Source organism: Diabrotica undecimpunctata, chromosome 3 (genome assembly GCF_040954645.1).
Source record: "Diabrotica undecimpunctata isolate CICGRU chromosome 3, icDiaUnde3, whole genome shotgun sequence".
Classification (NCBI taxonomy): Eukaryota; Metazoa; Arthropoda; class Insecta; order Coleoptera; family Chrysomelidae; genus Diabrotica; species Diabrotica undecimpunctata.
The window spans coordinates 75,404,735-75,423,353 of record NC_092805.1 but is presented as its reverse complement, the minus strand read 5'-3'; the positions used below and the strand labels follow the sequence as shown (position 1 = coordinate 75,423,353).

General features: G+C 32.1%; 2 protein-coding genes across 3 annotated transcripts in view; both read left to right on the top strand.

Annotated features, from left to right (window-relative positions):
* Cap-D2 (CAP-D2 condensin subunit) overlaps window positions 1-18,619 on the top strand; it is a 329,802-nt gene that overhangs the window by 158,573 nt on the left and 152,610 nt on the right. The gene's annotated exons all lie outside the window — the stretch shown is intronic.
* Window positions 7,743-18,252, top strand: LOC140436909 (uncharacterized). The gene is made up of 2 exons (XM_072526076.1): window positions 7,743-8,037; window positions 17,066-18,252. Exon 2 carries the CDS (start codon window positions 17,129-17,131, stop codon window positions 18,101-18,103), a length of 975 nt encoding a protein of 324 aa, XP_072382177.1. The 5' UTR covers window positions 7,743-8,037; window positions 17,066-17,128; the 3' UTR covers window positions 18,104-18,252.

The window sequence follows — 18,619 nt, the reverse complement described above, 5'->3', positions numbered from 1 at the left end:
TTTATTTGTTTTGAGTACACTTTTTTAGAATTTAGAGATTTATTTAGAAATATTAGATTATACATTTATTAAGAATATTCAATATCGAAATTGAAGATTTTATATCACAAAATATGAATAGGTTTTTACATTTTGTTTGACGTTTTAATCTTCTAATCGGAGTTCATTTTTCGAAAACTATAAAATTGTGAGAACAAATTGCTATATAAAAGTACGTGGCAATATTCTCATGCTGTGAGCTTTGCTGCTGTGTTACTTGTATAACGCTTAAGCTATTTTAATTTTTTGTCAATATTTTTGAGGTGTTTCCTTAAATGGACCATGTTTAAGGTTAGTACGTTTGATTAAATGAAATTGACATTAATTTAATAGTTTCCATTTTATTAGTACTGATGGTATATAACTAGCATCTGTTGGTACTATATATCAATTTCAACATGTGGAAGTGAGAGCACTCTCTTGTTAGTATTTTCAGTATAAATTATGTGGCAGCCGTAGCTCAGTGGCTGTGTTACTGCTTAACAAGCTTCGGAGGGCACGTAAAGCCGTCGGTCCCGCTACAAAAGTAGTCGTTAAGTCATGTTAGGGGCGCTTGCGCGACCCGAAAACCCTAACACTAGACCTTAGCCAGAAGGTTACACGAACTTACTTACTTACTAGTGTAAATTATGACGAAACCAGAAATAACCCATAATATTCTCCCGTGTGATCTTAGTATTTCCATTGATTGAATAATATAGGGTCTCCAATATTTCAGTCAACGGTATGTCAGAGTGGTTTTTATTAATTTTTATATATATTTGCAACATGAAGAAGAATGTTCAGTACAGGCAGTTAAACAGCTAATCTGTCAATTTAAAAGTAAGAGCAAGTACCAACTTGCTGAAAAGCATACCCATACACAAAAGGGATGATAAAATGTACTGCACAAACTATAGCGGTATAAGCTATATATTAATTATTAGGATATACAGATTTTTTCTAATAAACCTATAACGATTGAGTGAATAGGTGAACTATCAAACAGGAGACTATTAGTGTGGAATTAGAAAAACTTAATAAATCGTTGATCAATTATTCACAATTAGGCGGTTAATGAGAAATGTTGGGAATACAAAAAAAAACATTAAACTAGTTATTTATAGATTTTGAACAAACACATGATATAATCATAAGAATAAAACTATGGAATACTATGGCATAACTAGGCTTACCTAAGAAATTAATTAATTTAACAAAGAGTAACGTACAAGTAAAGTAAGATTTCAAGGAAAATTATCGACTTTTTTCAAATGTACATTGATCTCAAACAGAAAACATGTACAATCATTATACAATATAGTAAATACTTATTTAGATAAACGTAAAATATTTCACTGAACGTTAACGATAAAAATGTTACAAATAAAGGTTAAAACATTCTTTTCAATTCGCGGTAAAAGATTTAATAGAGTTCAGCACACAAGATAAATTCGTAACCAAATTCATATACCAGTAAACGTACTCGATACAGCAGCAAAGTAATTTTAACAACAAATATAAATCATAGCATCAGCTCTGGAAAATGGTGTTTTCTTTGACAGACAGCAACCACAAATGTTAAATTAGGAAAGATTAGTATGAAATTAGAAAAACTGAATGAACCATTGATCAAATATTCAGTATTATATACATAATAAAAAATGTTAGGAATAAAAAAACATTAAACTAAACTCTATCCGTTTCGAGATGAGCGGCATCAAACATAAACACGCTTATGCACGTGATAGACATTTGAAGATGTGTTGTACAGAGTTGCAATAAGCCAGAGCGTTCATATTTTAATTAAAGCCTAAATTATGTTTAATCTACATTTCGTAGTACATTTTTTTGTAGTTATGATAATAAATGTTGTATTAATAATTAATAGTAATTTACAGTAAACAATTTTCTAATGTAAACAGTTGATAGTTAATCGTAAACTACTTTTATAAAATGTTAATACTTTATATAAGTATATAAAATAAATATATATTTTGCACTGGCGTGTAATACCGTAAACACTGCAATTGTAAGACAAGAAGGATCTACCTGACAGTAGCGAAAATTAATAAAAAGGAAATATTGCAAATATAATAGAATCAAGTAACATCTACTAGCTAAGAATTACGGTGAAAATAATCTAATACATTCGTTATGAACCAAAAACGGTCTTAAAACGTTTCAACGAAAATGTAGTTAAAATTAAAAAAAAAATCGGTTGCCTGTAAAGTCGGTTTTACGGGCGAAGATTTTACGTGACAACGTCTTTTTCTCGGTAGAATATTTATTGATATGAATATTATTAAATTGCACAATAGAACAAGGAATTGAATGAAAATAAGAATTGCACAAATTTTAACTATAGAAATATATTTTGTTTACTAAAACATTGTACATGTAAACTTAAACTTAACTAATTTCTATTTGAGTGATTTTGTTGAGGATAGGACGATGATAGGAGAATATGAAATGAAAGGAAGTGTTTCTGCTGTAATGTGTCTTGAACGCCAAGAACGCTCGAGAAAGACAGAGACACAAGCACGGAAGCACGCACCGATTCAACGCGCCTAATTCTCTAGTGCTGCGCGCACAGCGGACCGATCATGTTTGAGTGGGAGAGAGACGCAAGCATTCGCCATCGCCGGTCCGGCGGGCCTCTCTCTCGTTCGGTGACTCACTGTAACAGACGTGAGCGGGCGTTACACTTTTTCATGAATGACTCCGAGCCACAACCTAATTTAAGACGTTGTCACGTCAAAATAGCATAATAAATTTGTTGTAAACTATTGAAATGTATTTAACATGTTATAAAGAAGAAATAAAAATGCGAATGCACGTTTACTTGTACATAAATTCTATTCTGAAAGACTATCAGTACTACTAATCATCATCAAGGTTTATTATAATAGATTCCTGTTGGTCTTCTATTATATTATCTAATTCCCACATTTTTGGTTCTACCTTTAATACAACATGTTGAACGCATTTTTGCCATTTTTGTGGAGTTATGTTCGCTACAGCCTCGTTAAATAAATTTTTTAAATCTGGAAACTTGTAAGTAGTATTTTTGGCTGCAACGAAATTTTTTATATCCGCCCATACGAGTTCTATGGGATTTAACTCGCAATGATATGGAGGCAGTCGCAAAACAATTTTATTTTGGCGTTTAGCCATTTCGTCAACTATATACTGGTCATAACGTTTCTTATGTTCCTTGACAATTGCTAGTAATTGTACTTTAAGAGCGAATCTTCGAGGAAATATTTTTAGAACGCAGCCAGTCTATAATTTCAGCCTTTTTGAAGCTGTCGTGGGAACTCGTTCGACTTTCCTTGAATGATAGGGGGCATTATCTAGAACAATAACGCTTTATCCTCCAAAGTCAGTAACGTTTTTTGAAACCATTCTTCAAATGACCGTCCGTCCATTTCCTCGTGATAGTCCCCACTTTTTTTTTATTCAAACGTCTACAACGTTCCAGGCACAAATCCGTCTTCACTTCCAATGCCACACACAATAAGACGTTTACCTTTTCCTGAAAAAATAACTTATTATAACTGTATTGAAGTACTTAATATATCAATACCTGAAGGATTTTTGAGACCCACAGACAGTCCCTTCCAACGCTTGTCTTGATGAAACCACTGAAGTGTCACACCATACTTTTGAACGAGTATGACCTGCATTACCAAGTCTCGTCCAAATAATATATTTTCCTCTTTTCGTTCCTCAACTGCCTAATTTTTTCAAAAATTCCCTCCTCCATATCCTAATGTCGTCTCTCTCTGTTAGCATGCTGTTTCTGCCACGCCTTTGAAATTGAAATTTAATTTTTTTAATAGTAGGTGAAACGATGTACGTTTGAAATTTGGCAGATCTGGATCACTATTGATTTGGTTAAAATTTTATCCACTGTGGGAATTTCATTTTTAAAAAAGAACTGATGGACAATCCTCCTTATAGCATTCCTGGTAAATTCGTCAACATTGTCCAGTTTGCTCTTGCGGTTTTATTTGTTTTGGCGCAGTTAGTTTGTTAGTAGTTTTATACTCCTTAATTACATTAAAGACGCTGGTACCACACACACCAACCTTATTTCCTACTATTTTTTGTATGTCTCTTAATGGTGTTGTTGGATGTTCTATTACTTCGTTCTTATAGACATTTAAAATTACTTCTTTCATTTCCAAACTTAAATGATTTTTCTTTGTTCTTTTCTGGAAGGACTCAAAGGAATAGCAAGATCATTTGCAGAATCCGTATCAGACATTATGAAACTGTAAATAACAGGAAAGGTTATTAGGGATTTAGTTTTTCCACTGATACGTTAGGGTGTTCTCGCCAAAAGCCAAAGTGGTGTAAGTCATATTTTTGATATTTTGGTGTAAGTCTTGCTTATATCTTGAGATACAGATCTCTTAAAAGGAAAAGTGGTATACCTTCTAACTTATTTATACTTTCATAGATGGCAATAACAATTAAACTAATGAATGAAGAGCTGTTTTTAATACAGACATTTTCTGCTCTATGTCTAAGTCAGCAAAACTAAGAAGGCCACTTTCATTCAGACAAATTGATCTGAAAAATTTATACCCTGTGCCAAGACTTGTGGCTAAGGAAAAGAAGAGAGACATGTTAGATTTGCTTTCAAACATTCCACCTATCAACCATGTTTACTTTCAGGAACTTGTTGAAACAACAGAAACACAAGATTTAGTTGATATTGAACATGACTGAAATGTTTTACTGCAAAGAAATTACTTTATGGTTGTATTAGTGTAGTTATTTGAGTAAAACATGAAATTTGTGCCTAATTTTTTTCCATTTTTTAAATTTCAATTTACTTTAACCTTATAAAATACAACAAAAGAACTACATACATGATTTTCAATGATTATCCCATTTAGACAAAGATATCTTCCTACAATGTACAACAAAAAAATTGCTAATAATCTGTTGTGTAATTTATTATAAAGATTCTAACAAAACCTTCTATTTTTCATAAATCACACAACATGACTTACACCACTTAAATAGGTTTAACATCCTCACGTAATTACAATAAATGATTACTCATACTTATACTTATCGACTATTCAAGATTAATGATAAGATAAAAAAATACCTTTATCCAACTGACCATTATAATCCTAAATTATAAACAAATTTACAGTTTTGAAATCCTCAATATACTATTCTATAGAAATAATCTAAAGAATGTGTTTTGAACAATATCTAATTTGAATAATAATAATGATTTCCGAAGTGGAAATGGACACGTCAAATAAATTTAATTTTCAACTTAAATTATGGCTTTATTCCCAAATAAAATAGTAAACTTATAGTTATTAAAATAAATGAACAAAAGCATACTTACTTGCAGAATTAAGCCGAAAATAGAATGAACACACAGGTACAATAGCACAGTTTTTAAGTCTAAATTAACACTATAAACAAATTTATCCACACAGTTTAAATTAACAACACTATAAACAATATTTATCCACACAGTTTTAATATACGAAGTATAACGCTATTAATATACGAAAATACGAAACGTAACTAAGAAACACAGTAAGTCGGTTCGTCACTGTTAAAATTGACAAACGTGAGCATTTAATTTCTAACCAATGATAAAACTCGGGATTGCTGTGACGACACCGCCACACCCACCGTCCGCGTGTACCCACAACTCATGTTGAAAACGGATGAACTGTAGTTATGTAATTGTAACTAAGATTGTAACTAAAATGCTATGGCAGAACTAGCCATACCTAAGGAAATTAACTGTCAACTTACTTTCAAATGTACAGTGACCTCAAACAGAAAGATGCCGTGTCTCCAATCGTATTTACCATCGTGTTGGAAAGCATCACCCGCAAAGTAAATACAGAAAATCTTAGTTTAATAAGCAAGGTCCTTACATTATACAGACTTTCGACGATGAGTTAAATATATTATGAGTTCTATTCACTTATGAGGGGCAGCAGCAATATCAGTACCATAATAATGCATATAGTCCTGGACTGGCTAATCATTGGATAATAGGAAGCATGAATGTAGCAGTTTTAATAGTTTGGTGACTGCTTGCTGAAATCGGGGAGTAGAGATATCAGTATCAAGTTAATGACTATAGGAAGTGTTGCTTGATCGGCAAAATATTAAATACCAGAAGGTATAATGGTAGCAGTCTCACTGCGACCTCGATGGAGAAAGCAAAGTGAAACAACTTTATTCTTATTAAACAACATTATATTTTCTAGTAAAATAATCATGATTTTACAGCAGGACAAATTTTCTAATGTTGGTAATCAAAACATCATGTACGTACCACCAGGTTCGCTATGTCGGTATCCAGCAAAATCCTTGTAGTAACGATACAGGAAACAAAACATCAGACATATAAAATAAATAAACCAGAGATCTAATAAAATACAAATTCTCGATTCAAATAGTTAAAAAATTAACGAACAGCTTACCAAAATAGATATAACGTCCATTTAACATGCAATCCGTTAACGGTCCAATGAACAAAGCAGCTCCTAACATAATGCTGATGATATCGATTTCATAAGAAACTAAAACATCAACGAAGTGAAAACCAAATACAAGCAAATACACAGAAGACACCAATTAAATAAATCTAGATAAAACAAAAAAGTCTACAACTGCAATTTCGAAAGTATAGAACACTTAAATATTATTGGATCAATAATCACAGTTAATAATACCGTCACTGAAGGAATAAAGAGCATAATACAAACTTCAGACCTATTTTAATATATTGATGCAAATTAGGAGGAATGGAAAAAAAAATAAGGCCTTATTAGTATAATGCTACAAATCCGTATAGATTAAGAACAGATACTGAATGAAGAAAGCTCTTATAATGATATTGTCCAGGAGAATAAATTTTAACGACTAAGGTAGATCGGACACAAAATCGGATATCTCAAAAAGTTAATATTTTATTTGATTGCAGATATGTAGAAGACCGATCAACGTGGAGAAAAGTTGTAGTTAAAAGAAAGGAGAAACAGTGACAAAAGCAACAAAAATGGGCCAATGGTTCAGAGCTGCTCGAAAATCTTAATTGGAAAGAATTAATATTTTGAAAATATAAGAAATGCAATGGAATTAACATACACTATATACGCTATAATAACTAGAAAACTTATGTGATACGGATATATACAGAAAAAGTTTAATGAAACAATAAACTACCCAATATGTGTGTGAATAAATAAAATGAGGAAAGCCATAGCAAAAAGAGTAGTGAATAAAAAATGAAGAAGTACCTTGTGGATAACATGTGCTTAGATAGGAACGAATGGAAATGAAGATTCAGAAGACGACAAAGAACGTTTTAAATTGATAAATCTACACAATTTTTAACAATGTATATTTATACGTCATTTCCAGAGCAAATGTGATAATTGTGCATAAAATTAAACTTTTTAGGGTAAATTTGCTACAGCAAGATGTGACTCAAATAGATCCAAAGCTAAAAACTATCGATGTTTGTATGAAAGGTGAAAATTTCGTTTTTAAATGCTAATTATAATCAAATGGTAAATTAATCGTTATTATTCGCGAATTTTATTAATCTCTTTAAAAAGAATATTGGCACGTACACATAATCACATACTTGTGGACGGTATCTTGTACCTGAATACTAAGAAGGTTGTCGTTGTAATCTAAGAATAAGTTTTATAATTTACAGGAGAACCATGTTGGAGTTCTATTACCAGGACTTCCACATAAAGAACATTTAGCTGATAGTTGTGCTACTATCGCGCATCAGAGTGCTATAGGGGAAAAAGAGATAGTCTGGAGCATTGGAGCGCGGTGGAATAATTCCTGTCTACACTGGAATTAATACACCTCGCTCCAATCAATTGTTACAACCGAACGTAATCTTAAGGAGTGAACAAATCTCACAAACTGGGTTCAATTACATTGCAATTTTTAAATTTTTCGTGATAAAATGAAGTGATTGATTGTTGTTTTGCAAAGGTAAGTTGTTTTTTTTATTTTTGTATTCCTATTGTTATATAAAGGTACTTGATATTGTAATATTAACAACATTTTTCATAATATATTCTGAAATGCGCTTTCTTTTACTGATAACGAACAAAAGTTTTAATAACTTCTTGTTAATATATTTATGTAGGTATTTAGATTTTTATCTTGTTCTTACTATAAGTGCTAAAGCACAAATGTAGTCATAGTCTACTGTATTTTTTCCATAGGGGTCATAGTTTTTAACTGTGTGATAGCTTCTTTTATTGTTGAAACTGTTATAAACATTGTTAAAATACTAACAGGGTTTTTGAGTTTTGATTCTCACCGTATAGTAGGCCAAGATATCGGTTACAAAAACCCAGATACTATTGAACAATTAGACGGTTCTAAATATATTGTTTCAAACAAATGACCTTTTATTCATACATTGTATTTTAAAGAGTGAGTGTGAGTGAGTCTTGTCCATAGAAAAAAGAGTGGTTTTCTTTTAAAAGTGCAGGTCGCAGGGTAATTACCGCACACGGTAGCGTCAACTTGGCAAAATAAATTCAATAAAACCCCATCTTTTCAAGGAAAGCTGTTCACTTGCCAAACCACACAGACCTGTATTGGAGTTCTAACGTCTTTAGTTACGTGCTAGTGTTTTGCTGCGTCCATCCTACATGGTAAAGTACAATACACAATATTTTGTTGCATGCATGTCCTATACATCAAGTACTTTTACTTGCTGTTGAATTATTTCATATTATGTAGCGATTTGAACCTTTTAATTGAACTTTATTTTACTGTCGTTTTGAAATTATAAACTTTCTAGTGGGTATCTTTATGTCTTTATTACCAATTGTTATTAACATGCGTTTATGAATCATCATATATATCATTATTGTATTATATGTATATCTTTTCATAGTTTTACCTTTATAACGTTGTGTATTATAAAAGTATTCTATTTCTTTTTATCGTAGTAAGTCACTACTCAGACAAAATATTTTGGTGTCTTATGGTAACTTGATTCTGTAATAAAATTCATGGCAGACGACAAGCGGTTTCATAACCACTAAACATATCTATTTCTTTATTGTTTCCGTATATATTATGTTTTACAGTTATGATATTATGTTCGGTCTAATTGTTTTAAAAACTTTGTCGCTTGTATAAGCTTTAACTTTAATAATAATTTTATAGACCTTAATCATTTAGAAGTAAATGTATATATAATATTTTTCTGTCACTTGGTTTAAATATAGTTCTTATTATATTATATGTATATGTGCAGAAAATAACACTTATTTCAGTTCGTACGATTTGCGGTAATTTATTTAATGTTAATTCTGGAATTTCACGTTTATACTCAGTTTCTGTTGTTCCGCTTATTTATCTGAGAGATGTTACTTTTTTTTCTTGTTATTATTTTTCTTTATAAGCAATTTTACTTATTCATTGGCGGATTAATACCTCTATGGAAGGTTGTCACTTCATCTTTTGCGCGATCGTCCGATACTTCTTCTGCCGATTCGTGACTTATCTCTTGCAATTTTGACGTCACGGGTCTCCTCCATTCTGCTTATGTGATTATTCCATTCTTTTTTTCTATTTTGTGTCAATTCATTTATACACTTTACGTTACATTTTCTTCTAATGTCTTCACTTCTCTTTAGATTTCTCAGCGTATTTCCTATAATTGTTCTCAGTACTCTCATCTCTGCCGTTTCCATTATTTTTTGAGTTGTGGTTGTGTCGGGTCTTGTTTCTGAGGCATATGTCATTATTTGTCTTACACTGGCTTTATAAATTGATATCATCTCAGTGTTAATGTGTCTGTTTAGCCATATAGTGTTATTAAGGCATCCTGCCAGTCTATTTACTTTTAGTACTTGATCTCTCACTTCTTTGTCCAGGTCTCCATAGCTAGACAGTGTAATTCCCAGGTATTTTATTTCCATTATTTGTTCAATACTGATGCCATCAATTTCTATTTTACATCTAGTTGGTTCTTTGCTGACTACTATTGTTTTAGTTTTCTGAGATGAAATTGTCATAATAAATTCATAATGCCAGGTATTTTATTTCCATTACCTATGTGGTTATTCCATTCTTTTTTTCTATTTTGTATCCATTCATTTATACACTATACGTTACATTTTCTTTTCGATTTCTCAGAGTATTTCCTGTAATTCTTCTCAGTACTCTCATCTCTGCCGCGTCCATTATTCTTTGCGTTGTGGCTGTGTCGGGTCTTGTTTCTGCTAATGCCATCAATTTCTATTTTACATCTGTGGTCCTTTGCTGACTACTATTGTTTTAGTTTTCTGAGATGAGATTGTCATATTAAATTCTTTTGCTCTTATGTTAAATTTGTGGACCAGTCTTTGTAAACTATCTTCATCTTGGGCTATTAATATTGCGTCATCTGCGTAACGGAGTATTTTAATTTCTTTGTTTCCCATTCTGTATCCTCTTCGTTTGTTAACGCTTTTGATGATTTGATCCATGATCAAATTGAAGAGCATGGGGCTCAATCTCAACGAATCCCCTTGTCTTATTCTGCTGCCTATTTCTATAGGTTCTGTAAGTTGTCCCTCTATTCTGACTTCCATTTTGTTGTTTTGGTCGATGTTTTCGATAGTTTTTATAATATTTAGGGGAGCTTCTCTATTATACAGAAGATGGATTACATCTTTCAGTCTTACTCTGTCAAACGCTTTCTTTAGGTCAATCAGACACAGAAATGCTGGTCTATTATACTTCAGTGATTTTTCAGTAATTTGCTTTATAACGAATTTTACATCTGTACATGATCTACCACTAAAAAAACCCGGTTGTTCATCTGCTAAACTTATATTGTGATTAATTAGCACTTGTAAAATTTTAGTTGTAAGTTTTAGCGTAGTATTTAACAAGTTTATACCTCTGTAGTTTTTTGTCTGTTTTTATCTCCTTTTTTAAATAGTAGAGTTAGTTCGCTCCTTCTCCATTCTTCCGGCATTTTATTGTGTTTTATAATTTTATTAATTAATGTTGTTAATTGTTCTGTCATTGCTGCTCCACAATATTTCAGTATTCGTTTGGTATCCCGTCTTTACCTGCTGCTTTTCTGTTCCTCAGGTTTTCAAGTATTTTCCGAACTTCCTGTACATTTATATTAAGTTCTTTATATGTTGTAATTTCTTATGTTTCCGGTTCTAGCGTCGTTTGTTCTTCTCCTGTATATAGCTTTTTTAGGTAGTCAATCCACGTATCATTTTCTATGTATTTTAGTTATATTAGTTACTTTACCTCCGTTCTTTGACGTCTGATGAAGCGCTATATTTCCTTTTGCAGACGAGAAAAATTATGTTCCATTTCTTTCGAAAAACGTTCCCAGTGTTTTTCTTATAAGTGCATGTGTTTCGTTTCTAATTGTCTTGTAATTATGTTATGCCTCTTGTGTTTTGGTTGACATGTATTTCAGGTAAGCTTTTTTGTTTTCTTTACATTTTTCCTTCACTTTATTTATATTTCTTTTAACAAGAACTTTCTTGGCCGAGGCTAAGATATTAGACTTAACTTTTGCCCATCTTTCTTCGACTCCATCACTTTCTGTGATATATGTATTTCTGTTTTTTTCGGTTCTTCTTTTCTGGAATAGGTATCTTGTGGAGTCATCCTGTAAGCTTTCGAATTTTATCTTTGTGGTGTATTTCGGTGTTTTGTTATCACATATATCTGTTTTCTTTCGGCACAATACCAATTTGTGATCGCTTCCTATTTCTGCTGATGTTAGTGCTCTTTATTCAACAGAATATAGTCTATAATAAATCTTTGTCCTCTACTGTTTTCAAAAATGTATTTGTATTGTTCTTTGTGAGGGAAAAATGTATTATTATTACGTATCTGGTTTTTGCTGCAGAGGTCCGTTAGAAGGTTTCCGTTTTCATTTCTGATATTTTCGTTATATCGCTGTTTTATCCCTGGAACTAAATCATTGCCAACACGGGCGTTAAAATCCCCCATAATGATTATATATTTATCATTTGGATTCTCGTTTATTACAGTCTGAAGGTGTTCGTAGAAGTTTTAATTTTAATTTTTACACTTACTATTTTTATACTTGGTGTAAAAAATTTTTGTGTACTAACAGAGCGACTCCTTCTTTGGCTCTGGTTTCTTTGGCAACACCACTGTAAATCATGAGATAGTCATCTATAATAATTTGACCCTTTTCCTTTTTTCTTTGTGTCTTTTAGCGCACACATGTCTATATTTGTTTTTTCTACAAGCTCTTTTGTAATTTTCTGCTCTCTTGTGTTTAGAGACTTTACGTTCAAAACACCGATGCGAAGTATATTTCTCGTTTACCACAAATTCGTTGTCCTCTTTCTCGTTAGTCGTCGTAATGAAATCATTCCTGTCCCGAGGCATAATTCTGTTTCTATGAGCTAAAGTCTATCAGTAGGGTGCTAAACTGGCTGTAGACCCCCTCCTCCTTTATTTGGGCTTGGGACCGGCAACAGTTCTGTCGAGCTACTCGATCTACCCTACAAAACTGCAGGCGGATTTGAGATATGTTACTTAAGGATGTACTTAATCTCTATTAATTCTTTAATCTGTTTTTTGTTCTCTTTCAGATCTGGTTTATATTAGGTAAAATCTTATTTCAAACCCTCCGGCGCACTTTCAGGTCTACATATTATATAAGTATTTTATTTTTCTTTTCATTTTACTTTTACCTCTTTTTATACTTACTTTACTTTCCGTGTCCGGAACACCAACAGCTTTAAATTTTGTATTTCCAATGGTTGGCTACATAGATGGCCCTGTCATTCGCTAAAAATAGATCTTCTTCTGTGTACGTCTCTCTCATCTCTGTGCATGCTAGTAGATGGTGACTATTCTGAACCGCGCCGCAGTCGCAGGTATCGTCCTCCTGGTATTTTCACTTCTTCAGGTTTACATAAAATGATTTTTTTTTTCAATAATTTCACCAGTCAACATTACAACCTGATTTGCAGTGATAGTTTGATTTTTAAATGCCCACTCTAGACACTCTGTTTTTGTCTGACTTAGTTTAAGACCTTTTTGCTCAAGCGCTTATCTTAATTTTCCCAATCATTAATTCAATTCTCTTCCCTTATCTCTTACTAACACCACATCGTTAGCATATATCAGACACCAAGGGATATTTTCTTGAAATGTTTTCGTTAATTTTTCCAACACTAATTAGAAGAGATAGGGGATTAGCACTGACCCCTGATGCAATCCTACTCTCACATGATATTTATCAGTATCATCCACACCTGTTCTAACATTAATTTTCCATTACTTGCCTTAGAATAAAAGTTGCATCCGTTGTTGATTTGCCTTGTATGAATTTAAACTGATTTACTAGTACTTCTGTTTCTTCCCCTATCCCACCATCAATTATTCTCTCCCACAGTTTCATGATGTGACAGAGTAGTTTTATGGCTCTATAGTTTGTACATAGTTTAACATCTACTTTGTTTTTGTATACAGGTACTAAAAGGCTACTTCTCCATTAATCCGGTATTTGCCCCACTTTCATAATTCTATTAAATAGCCCTGTTAGCCAACTTGTTCCTGATTTTCCTAATAGTGATCATATATATCCAAGAATATCATCAGGACCTATGCCTTTTCTTTTTTTATCTTATGTAGCTCTTGAATTACTTCCGAGGTCGTTATTTTCGGCACCATTGCTACTACTGTCTATGTTGGCTCTACAGATGCTTTCTCAAACTTTTCGTTTAATTAGCCGTCAAAGAACTCCCTCTAGCGCCTTTTTACATCATTATCTTGCATAAATAGTTTATTGTATTTATCATGTATACATTTAATCTGATTAAATCCTTTTGGTTTCCTTTGCTCCACTTTTAGCAATTTTGTATGTTTTTTTCTTTGTATTCGGTTCATTGTACAGCTTTTCATACGCTGCTGCCTTAGATTTTGCTACTCCTACTTTTGCTTCCTCTTTAGCTATTTCATACTTTTGATAATCTTAGTCTAATATATTTTCTTGTCTCTCCTTATATAATCTTCTTTTTCTTTTATATTGTCTTAAACATCGTCTGAGGACCTATATTTACCAATTTTTAAGTCCCTCTCCTGAGGTTTTTCCAAGTATTTTAGTTGCACCCTCTTTAATAATTTTGACAAATTTCTCCAAATTTCATTATGACCTTTTTCCATGCTCCAACGCATTCTTTTGTCTATTTCTGTTCTTAATTGAACTTCTTTTTCGCTTGTTAACGTCAATTAATTGTTTTTTATGACTTTCCTCAATATTTTGGTTTTATTTCATGTTTTACTTGTATGTCTAGTACCAGTACTTTATGCTTTTAGCTTACAGTTTATTACAATTATTACCTTATAGTCTTTTATATAAGGGATTGATTTATAATCCATATTTTGAATTGATTTTGTCTGCTTTTGAATTTGATAGGTTGGCTTTCTCTCTTCTAAAAGCATGTACAAACAGTGGGCATACCTAGTGCTACTGCTAATTCCAGCATGTCATCTCCTGCGCTATTTCTAGTTCCAATGCCGTATCCTCCATCTATATGTTAATTTCCTCTGTTTAATTAGCCTACGTAAGCATTGAAATTACCTCCTATGATTAGTCTTTTCTTAGTTAGAATATTTAGTCTCTTAGTTGGAATATTTAGTTGGTGGTATAGTCTTGCAACTAACTGATCATAGAAATCTTTTCTTTTATCGTCACCTAGTCCTACTTGTGACACATAACACATACTATATTCAACTTATCTCTGTAAATACAAATTTCACGGATATTATTCTGTTAGTCGTTTTTATCACGTTTACAACTTTTTCTTTCATTTCTTTGTTAGCACATACTTTTATGCCTATGCAATTTGAATTCTTCTTTTTTTCAGTGCATCAACTAACGCCATTGTTTTACCTGTTAAACTACAAAGGTTATAAATTCTTGTGCTTAGTCTTTCTTTCTTGTGCTAGTCATGGATGTGTTGTTAGTAAAGGACCGAATCTGCTGGGGGCAAGGGATTTGGATAGTCCCACGCCCTCCTGAGGACAAGTTTCGTTGGTTTTAAACTTATTTTTGTTTTGTTGGTTATTGGTTTACCCACAGACCAAATGCAGATATGAAGGTATTGGGATGTTTTCTGTGTTGGGTGTGGTCATTTTACTATTGTGGCTTGAAATAACCTGACATTTGATTGATGCTTGAATGCACTTTCTATCAGTATCTATATTTCTATCTTGTAATTTCTGATGTTTCCGGTTCTAGCGTCGTTTGTTCTTCTCCTGTATATAGCTTTTTTAGGTAGTCAATCCACGTATCATTTTCTATGTATTTTAGTTATACAGTAGACTCCCTCTATAACTAGAACTGAAATGGCAGACTAATTACCTCGTTATAAGCGGATCTCGTTATATCCAACAACAATAATACTGTGCATACATATGAATATGTAGTTTTCTAAAACATTAATTTTCTATAGTGAAGCCATTCGGAGCAATATAAGATGCTAATAAATATTGTTTGAATGGCGTTTTTGAAAAAAAGTTGTTTACTTTTATTGTCAATGAAATACATTAAAACAAAAAAGAGTTGTTTACTTTTATTGTCAATGATATAAGTCAAAAAGTTTATTGCCGACGGCTGTTAAAAAGGGTATTTATTTATAGCTACGGTCGGGCCAAAACGTAAAAAAACACGTCTTTCAATCTTATTTTCTCTCGTTATAAGCAAATTTACCTCGCTATAGAGAGTTATAGTTCAATAGAAATTTCACGTTACATCTAATGTACCTCGTTATAAGCGAAAACTCGTAATAACCGTGTTCGTTATAGAGGGAGTATACTGTATTAGTTACTTTACCTCCGTTCTTTGACGTCTGATGAAGCACTATATTTCCTTTTGCAGACGAGAAAAATTATGTTCCATTTCTTTCGAAAAACGTTCCCAGTGACCATTTTTTATTTTTCTTATAAGTGCATGTGTTTCGTTTCTAATTGTCTTGTAATTATATTATGCTTCTTGTGTTTTGGTTGACATGTATTTCAGGTAAGCTTTTTTGTTTTCTTTACATTTTTCCTTCACTTTATTTATATTTCTTTTAACAAGAACTTTCTTGGCCGAGGCTAAGATATTAGACTTAACTTTTGCTCAGCTTTCTTCGACTCCATCACTTTCTGTGATATATGTATTTCTGTTTTTTTCGGTTCTTCTATTCTGGAATAGGTATCTTAGGGAGTCCTGTCTATTCTGGAATAGGTATCTTAGGGAGTCCTGTGGAGTATTTCTAGTTCCAATGCCGTATCCTCCATCTATATGTTAATTTCCTCTGTTTAATTAGCCTACGTAAGCATTGAAATTACCTCCTATGATTAGTCTTTTCTTAGTTAGAGTATTTAGTCTCTTAGTTGGAATATTTAATTGGTGGTATAGTCTTGCAACTAACTGATCATAGAAATCTTTTCTTTTATCGTCACCTAGTCCTACTTGTGGCACATAACACATACTATATTCAACTTATCTCTGTAAATACAAATTTCACGGATATGATTCTGTTAGTCGTTTTTATTACGTTTACAACTTTTTCTTTCATTTCTATGTTAGCACATACTCTTATGCCTATGCAATTTGAATTCTTCTTTTTTTTCAGTGCATCAACTAACGCCATTGTTTTACCTGTTAAACTACAAAGGTTATAAATTCTTGTGCTTAGTCTTTCTTTCTTGTGCTAGTCATGGATGTGTTGTTAGTAAAGGACCGAATCTGCTGGGGGCAAGGGATTTGGATAGTCCCACGCCCTCCTGAGGACAAGTTTCGTTGGTTTTAAAACTTATTTTTGTTTTGTTGGTTATTTGTTTACCCACAGACCAAATGCAGATATGAAGGTATTGGAATGTTTTCTGTGTTGGGTGTGGTCATTTTACTATTGTGACTTGAAATAACCTGACATTTGATTGATGCTTGAATGCACTTTCTATCAGTATCTATATGTAATAATTTAATTATTTTGTTTTTTTTTTTCAGAATTTCGAGAACTATTTAAAAAAATTAATAGACGAGTCCATTGAGCTGTTACATTCTGATGTGATGAACAAATGTGCGTTTCAACATCTAAGTGAAGGAACCTTTTGTAGTGTGCTTCTATTTAACAGAAGAAGAGTTGGAGAACTACAGAGGGTTACTGTTGAAGATTTCGAAAAAAATTATGACAATACTTCCTCTTCGGAATTTCAAAAGTTCATAACAGATACGGAGAAAATTTTGTTAAGCGGCTTAAAAAGAATTGTTGTAAGAGGAAAACGAGGACGGGGTGTTCCAATTTTATTTCATAAAAGACATTTAAATGCCATACAAATTCTAATATCTGTAAGAAGTAATCATATAAAAAATAATGCTTTTTTGTTTGCAACTTCTAAGTCAGAAAATTCCGTAAATGGTTACCAAGTGGTAAAGAAGCATGTAACAAAGGCATTAGGAGATGCAAAAAAATCGTTACTATTAACATCCACAAAACTAAGAAAACACTTGGCAACTATTACTCAAATTTTCAATTTGGAAAAGATTGAGCTGGAACAGTTGGCATCATTTATGGATCATACGAAAAAAACACACGCCGAGTTTTATCGGCTTCCAAACGATATATACCAAACAGCTAAAATTAGCAAACTACTTCTTTTATCCCAAAGTTATGGTATGGAAAAACATAAAGGCAAAAGTTTAAGTGAAATTGACTTAGATGGTGAAATCGTAGAAGATATTGAAAATGATGATTTTGAAAAAAATGGTATTGATATTAAAAATACTCTCGATGAAAGTGAAATACCACAATCATCCACAATGACCCCCGAGCCAAAGAAATCCAAACAGAGAAGATTAGTGCCTTGGACACAGCAGCAAAAAGAAACAGTGGAATTTTTTTTTAAAAAACATATCAAAAAAAAAGTTCCTCCAAAAAAACGCGAAGTGGAGTATTTAGTTAATAAAAATTTAACCTTATTTAAGAATAAAACATGGGCACAAATTAAAGCATACGTGTACAATAAATATAAACAAGAAAAATAATAAAATATTGTATAGGCAACGTGCAGTATACTTTAAATATAATAGATAGCAGCAAAATAGGTGACAACAATAGCGCGAGTAAAAAACGAATCTTTCAGTCCTACTCGTTCTGTCGAGAGGTGTTTGTGAATTGGTTATCTGAAGAAAATATTTTGTAACATAATAAAAATTATAAAATTTGGCTTTTTAAATACATTAAAGGACAACAATAATTTAAAAACATGTTTTTTGTTTGTGTTTATGTTACCTAATTTAATAAAATAAAAGTTTTTTTTAAATAAAGAAATTTTATTTACATAAGTTTTAAATTTATTGAAAAGGCTGGTGGAAAAGTTGAAAGGTGAAGTAGAAAATGAAAATGAAATGTATCATATTAAATAATTAGCAATCACTGGTTATAAATATAAGCAATCAGAAGTGGCTAATAAGGAATAATTAAAAAAGATATTTAGAGCCACTCTAGGGCAAATTAGGACATAAAATTAAAAGAATGTTAATAAAAAAACTTTTGAAAAA